The 6596-nt window shown below is 32.5% G+C and overlaps 1 protein-coding gene across 1 annotated transcript; it reads left to right on the forward strand.

The window, feature by feature from the left end:
* The first annotated feature begins 1836 nt into the window (after positions 1-1836).
* On the forward strand, positions 1837-6297 carry LOC107934890 (squalene monooxygenase SE1). The gene is made up of 8 exons (XM_016867411.2): positions 1837-2269; positions 3148-3259; positions 3366-3540; positions 4168-4336; positions 4850-5068; positions 5155-5433; positions 5520-5798; positions 5909-6297. Exons 1-8 carry the CDS (start codon positions 2033-2035, stop codon positions 6035-6037), a joined length of 1599 nt encoding a protein of 532 aa, XP_016722900.1. The 5' UTR covers positions 1837-2032; the 3' UTR covers positions 6038-6297.
* Positions 6298-6596: the final 299 nt, after the last annotated feature.

Below are 6596 nucleotides of genomic sequence, written 5' to 3' on the forward strand. Positions count from 1 at the left end.
AGATGTTAGTCGAGGGGATTGATCCTTTCCCCTTTTATATTCTTCATTTAGCTACTAGAAGGGGGATTGATCTTGGACATTGCTCCCAAGGATGGATCGTTGTGTAAAAATACATAAAAGTAATTGTAGAACACTTTCAAATGAGCTTTATCAACTAAAAAAACATTGTAAACATTTTAAACTAGCTGCACAAATAATCGAGACCTTTATATGTATATTTTTTCAAAGCATAGAATTTAAGTCTAATTATATTTTCTCAAAGCATAGAAGGTAAAATATGATGCCTTGTAGCCGAGCATGAAAAAACAAATTTGAGAGCTCTTTTTTTATGTAGTCTTGCATGCTCAGTTAGGTTAGATACATATTAGGAGATCTATATAAATAATGAAGGCATGGCTTATATAATGGAAAGTATAAATTGCAAATTAACATGAGCACTATTCAAAAGTGATGATTTATCATCTTACAAATTTAATTATTCATAAGCATTATTCAAATTAAAAATGATGATTTATAATCCAATGAATACATTTCTATAGGACATGTTTCTCCCAAGGAGTATGTTCAATATGAATGGTTGTGGCTCTTCAAATTGTATTCATTGAATGCATATAAATAGAGGCATTATGGTACTCATAAAAATACAATTACAATCAATCTTATTTTCAAAAACTAGAGCAAGAGTTAGGGAATTCCTCGATTTTGCTAATCAAAGAAAATTTAAAACTTCGTTGAAACTCGAGAGGACCTTTGTCTTAACCCTCTTACAATTTTGTGTGGGGGTAAATAGTTCTTTTTGAAAAGCGTCATTCGTGCCTCGAATTCTACTGTTTATTTCCATACAAGTCTCCAGTTCTATCGTCTCTACTCAAATTTTCAACATTATAAGGGTATGTTTGAGGGGTAAATGAGGTAGTCACACAATAAACTCTACAACATTGTCTCCAATACCTTTTATTCCTTTTTATTTTGTTTTTGACCTTTTATTTATGTAGCCTTGCTGTTGACATAAGTTTGTTTATGTAGGCAAAGTAAAAGTTGCGGTGATTTGTAGTGGTGGTTGACATCGTAGGGGTACGAAGAGCACTAAAAATGATGATGCATAGGGGTCTCTTGGAGAGTTCTTTGGGAGGGATTCGGAACAACTTTAGCACGTATCATAAAGCATTTCTTGTGGTGATGACGACGAACTTTGATATGGGTGACTTGAGTGGAAACATTCATTCAAGTTTTGCACATGCTCACAACCGAGTGAATAAAGTTGAGTCCGTAACACATTACGAGCTTAATATATTCCTCGATAAAAAATCTTTTAAGCTAACTGGATGAAAAAAGTAGCATTAAATATTCTTAAAATGATCTCTACTTTTGATGAACCACCACCAGAGATCATGGTCACCCTTAAAACTGATATGAAAGGATTTGCCTTCCCACATTTAGAGAAAATTCTCCCTTGCGCTCCAAGCATGCACACGTATATGTAATTTTTACCAACTTTTCTAATGCTATTTTTGTTAGAAATATTAGTATTGGTATATATTAGAAATGTCGGTAAAAACTTAAGAAATTTGATACACCCCCCAAGCGTATAGCAGGATACCCCACGTTTAATTGTTGCTTATTAAGTTCTTCTATCATACCAAAAAGTAAATTATTTTGTCTTTCCTTTTTGTTTCTTTTAATGCCTTCTTCTTTTGTTTTTTTTTTCCCAATAATAACATATCCTTTTGTTTTACCATTACGTGTGGTGGAGAGTAATTACAACTTCATGGATAAAATGTGGGTATTTTTCCACCCAAATAACATCACAAAAAATAGACCAAGTCTAGTCATTTTTATCAACTGCGTTGCTTTGCGGTCATAGTGATGGCTACTCTTTTTTACTGTCTTCCAAATCAGAGATGATTTGGACAGCATCTCCCTCAACAAAATAGAATAATATCCCAACACGTCCTTATTCACTCACCCTCCATTCCTCCCCTATAAATCATGTTCTTCTTGATTATTCGTTCCACACATTATTATTAAATTAATGGCTGAGCAGTACATAGTTGGAGTTGGAGCTGTTATAGCCTCTCTTTTGGGGTTCCTTTTCTTGTACTGCAATTCCCTCACAAAATTTAGGGGACTGAGGAAGCTAAAAAGAGCAGCTACTCCAAAGGGGAACAGTGTAAACAAAACTGGAAATAGTGAGGGTGTTGGCACTACGGATATTATCATAGTCGGCGCCGGTGTTGCCGGTGCTGCTCTTGCCTATTCTCTTGGAAAGGTCCCATTTTTTCTCCTTGTTCTTTATTTTGTTCTACCATAGTTTTAATCATCTTATTTTCCTCTTCCAGCATATAACAATTACTACCTTCTTTTTTCTTTTTTTTTTTTTGTAAAAATACCATGATGGCCTCTTATTAGGAGTCAACTTACATATATCCTTATTTATTCAAAAATTTGATAAATTAGTCTCTTTATGTTAAATTAAGTAGCAAACGAATTATTTCTATTAAAAATTAATTAATCTATTTTTATGGTTAAAATTAGTGTGGCTAATGGAATAATCAAATAGTTATACATAACATGCCATGTGTACCTCACGCTATATGTTTTTAAAAGTAGGAATTGATGGATTTTTTAACAGAGAACCAATTTGCTCTTATCATGTTAAGATTTGAAATTATTTGGGTAATGGAGCAATAGTTTAAGTTTCAATTCTAACTAAAAAAAATTTTAGACACCAAGTTGAAAAAAGAGGTATTGTTTAGAGTGCAATTTGTCAATTAAGTCTTTTTTATAAATATAATTTAAGCACATTCCATGACTTGATAATGCCGTTTTGTATTTTTGTTGTTGTTGAAAATTTACTACTACAAATAGAGTACATACACAAGTATAATATATGCCCAAGCAATTATAGTGTGGAATTAAACTTATACAAGGACGAAAATAGAAAAACATACATGTCATATGCACATGATGGAATAAGAAACTCACGTATCGCAATTATATATGATAGAACTCGAATCTAGGTACTTAAAAATCCAGAGCCTCTCACTTAAGTAACAATACCAAAACCTCATCTGTCTTCAAATTTGAATTTAACATGATATCATACATAACAATTCTTCACAATTCTTCACAATTTTCATGTTACAGGACGGACGTCGAGTGCAAGTGATAGAGAGGGACTTAAATACGCCTAATAGAATTGTTGGTGAAGTTCTATTACCAGGGGGCTACATAAAGCTAATTGAATTAGGCCTTGAGGGTAAACAAGAAAATTGTGGATTTAAATAGTAGATGCAATATAATATTACAATGTTAGTTATTTATACAATAACTTTTTTTTTTTACTTTGAATATTGGTACTATAGATTGTGTAGATGAGATTGATGCTCAACAATTTTTGGGTTATAGTCTATACAAGAATGGAAAGGAGACTCCCATATCTTATCCAATGGAAAAGTTTCAGTCTCATATTTCAGGAAGAACCTCCCATAATGGTCGTTTCGTTCAAAGGCTGCGAAAGAAAGCTGCATCTCTTCACAAGTATTTTCTCCCCTTCCTCTTAATCATTTTTCAAATTCAACATAAGATGTCTAACGTTTGTCTTAATAAATTAAATGACTTGCATTTTGTTTTGATCATTAGACTTGGCAATTGAGTTAGTTGAATAGATTTTGGGTCATGTCAATCTAGATCAAGCCATTCAAGTTTCAAAATTCTTTGAGTAAATATGGTATTAGTGTGTTTAGATTCAAGTCACTTTAGGTTTGGACTCGAGTCATTTTGAGTTCAGATTAGAATGGTTTGAAGCTCGAGTTTTTTGGGTCGAGTTATGATAGGTTTATGTCATTTTAGGTTTTAACCACCTCAATTTCTGGTCTTTCAAGTTGTTTGAATCATTTCAAGTTGGAGCGAAAAATTTATGTTAGGGTGAAATAAGGTTCGAGTTAGAGAAGTTCATGTTGTTGATCCTTTATAATAAAATCAAGTCAAGTTTAGGTTTGAATTGATTAAGTTAGGTTTTAGGTTAAGGTTAAAATTTAAAAGTTTACTTCTATATGTATTACTTTGCTTCAACTTGTTACAACAATTTATTAGAAATAATACACTTGAAATTATACTTTTCTTTACAAGATCCAATTTGAATGCATTGATGTTATGAGAATGTAGTGTAACTCTAGAACAAGGGACAGTAACATCTCTTATTGAAGAAAATGGTATTGTCAAAGGAGTGCATTACAAAAATGAGAGTGGTCAAGTGTTGACAGCTTACGCTCCTCTCACAATTGTATGCGATGGTTGTTTCTCAAATTTGAGACGCTCTCTTTGCTATCCTAAGGTAAAAATGCTTAAGAATTAGTGTTAAATTGGTCTAATTATGGTTTTCGTCTCTCTAATTTTATATTTCAACATTCTACTTTAATTTAGCTTAATTTGATTCATTTATTTTTTTTATAATGTTTTTATAATGTGCAAAATGATAACATCATTAGTTGCCTTTTGTTAGAGTAATGAAGTAAAATTGTTTTTATTTTTAGTCCATCACAGTGAAGGCCACTTAAAATTTCTATCAACCATATTCTCAACCATATTCAATTAACAATAAATTTATATGTTGACATTAAATTTTTTTTTAAAATGTCAATGTCATCACTTTATGGCAACAATTATTTGTGTTATCAATTTGCATCTACTAATAACATTTAAAAGCAAGAGGCCATTTTTTCTTTCCAAATTAAAGAAAAGGGATTAAATTCCAATTTTAGGATAATAGAGGGACTAAAACTTTTATTAGACTTGTTAAATTCTATTCTATGAAAATGTATTAAGGTCTATATATTTTTTTCTGCAGGTTGATATACCCTCTTATCTTGTTGCTCTTACACTGACAAACTGTAGCCTTCCAAAAAAAAATTATGGAGCTATTATATTGGCACACCCTTCACCAATCATATGGTATCCAATTAGCAGCACTGAAATTCGTTGCATGGTGAATGTTCCTAGTGAAAAGGTACCTTCAGTTTCCAATGGTGATATGGCATGTTACTTGAAAACTCTGGTGGCTCCCAAGGTATATTTTGATCTTTATTTTATTCATTCAGTAGGGGAATTTGGCTTAATTTATGGACTAACTGTATGGCTTATAATATCTTTCAGGTTTTTCCTGAAGTGTACAATTCCTTTATATCTGCAATAGAGAAGAAGGGTAAAATAAGAATAATGCCGACTAAAATCATGGCTGCTGCTCCACACCTGACTCCTGGTGCGCTTTTGATTGGAGATGCACTCAACATGCGGCACCCTATAACCGGAGGGGGAATGACTGTTGCTCTGTCTGATGTTGTTATACTTAGGGATCTTCTAAGACCCTTGCATGATCTATCCGATGCATTCACCATTTCCAAATATCTCGAATCTTTTTATACTCTGAGGAAGGTAATGTAGTTTCATGTTTTATATGCATTTTGAAAGTGAATGGCAATGATGAAAACGGTATAATTTTGCCCTTTAACTACATGCAGCCAATGTCATCTACAATAAATATACTGGCTAATGTCCTACAGAAGGTATTCAGTGCCTCATCCAATCCTGCAATGGAGAATATGCAGCACACCTTTCTCGGGTATTTGAGACTTGGAGGGGTCTTTTCATATGGAATATCAGCAATGCTCTTTGGTTTATGCCCTCGTCCATTAAGCATAGCATTTCATTTCTTTTCCATTGCAATATATGGCATCGGCCGATTGTTACTTCCATTTCCTTCTCCCAAACGCTTGTGGGATGGGGCTGAATTCCTTTGGGTCAGTATATTTACCAAACATTTATATATTAACATGATATAAATATGTAATATCTTAAATATGATTATGATATAGGATCATATTAATAAAAATATTTTCTTGTTTTTCAGTTGGCATCAAGTATTCTTCTCCCCTACATATACTCCGAAGGAATCAGACAAACATTCTTCCCTCTAACTGTGCCAGCATATTATAGAGCTCCCCCTGAAAATGAGGACAAAAAAAACTTCATGCATTAATTAGCAGTATTTGTTGGAACAATTCTATGTTTATAACAAAATCTCATATATCTGTTACTTGCATTCTTAGGTAGGCTAGCTGGATAATCTTCTGTGTTCGTGCTATTTATATATGTGATGTTTAAAATGCTAAATAAATGAGTTAGCTTTTGCATGACTCAAACACTAGCTATAATGTCTTTAGGTGCTTTGCTGGTTCAGGCCATGTTGAACTTTGTGTGAATTTGTAGCACTTCTATAAGAGATTTGTTTTCAATAAATTTATATTGCCGAGTAAACAAAAATAAGTCAGCTTTTTCTATTTAGTATATTGATCCGTATAAACACTTAAATTATACAAATATCTCATTCGAGCATAAGAGCATTGATTTTAGGCTGATTAATTGAAATTTCTTTCTAATTAAAACTCATATTATCGTATTAATTTATGCTATGGATTCCCCTATTAGATTTGACTCTAATCCGTTAGATATATATTGTCTTATTTCTAGGATTGCATGCAACTCCACTTAATTACGCAAGATCTACCCTTAAATAGGGTTTATTCAACCTCCGATTT

The sequence above is a fragment of the Gossypium hirsutum genome, chromosome A04 (assembly GCF_007990345.1).
Source record: "Gossypium hirsutum isolate 1008001.06 chromosome A04, Gossypium_hirsutum_v2.1, whole genome shotgun sequence".
Classification (NCBI taxonomy): domain Eukaryota; kingdom Viridiplantae; phylum Streptophyta; class Magnoliopsida; order Malvales; family Malvaceae; genus Gossypium; species Gossypium hirsutum.

Coding starts and splice junctions, on each gene's coding strand:
- LOC107934890 (XM_016867411.2), top strand. CDS start 2,033: ATGGCTGAGCAGTACATAGTTGGAGTTGGAGCTGTTATAGCCTCTCTT. Junction 3,260..3,365: donor AATTGAATTAGGCCTTGAGG/GTAAACAAGAAA, acceptor TTGGTACTATAG/ATTGTGTAGATGAGATTGAT. Junction 3,541..4,167: donor AAAGCTGCATCTCTTCACAA/GTATTTTCTCCC, acceptor ATGAGAATGTAG/TGTAACTCTAGAACAAGGGA.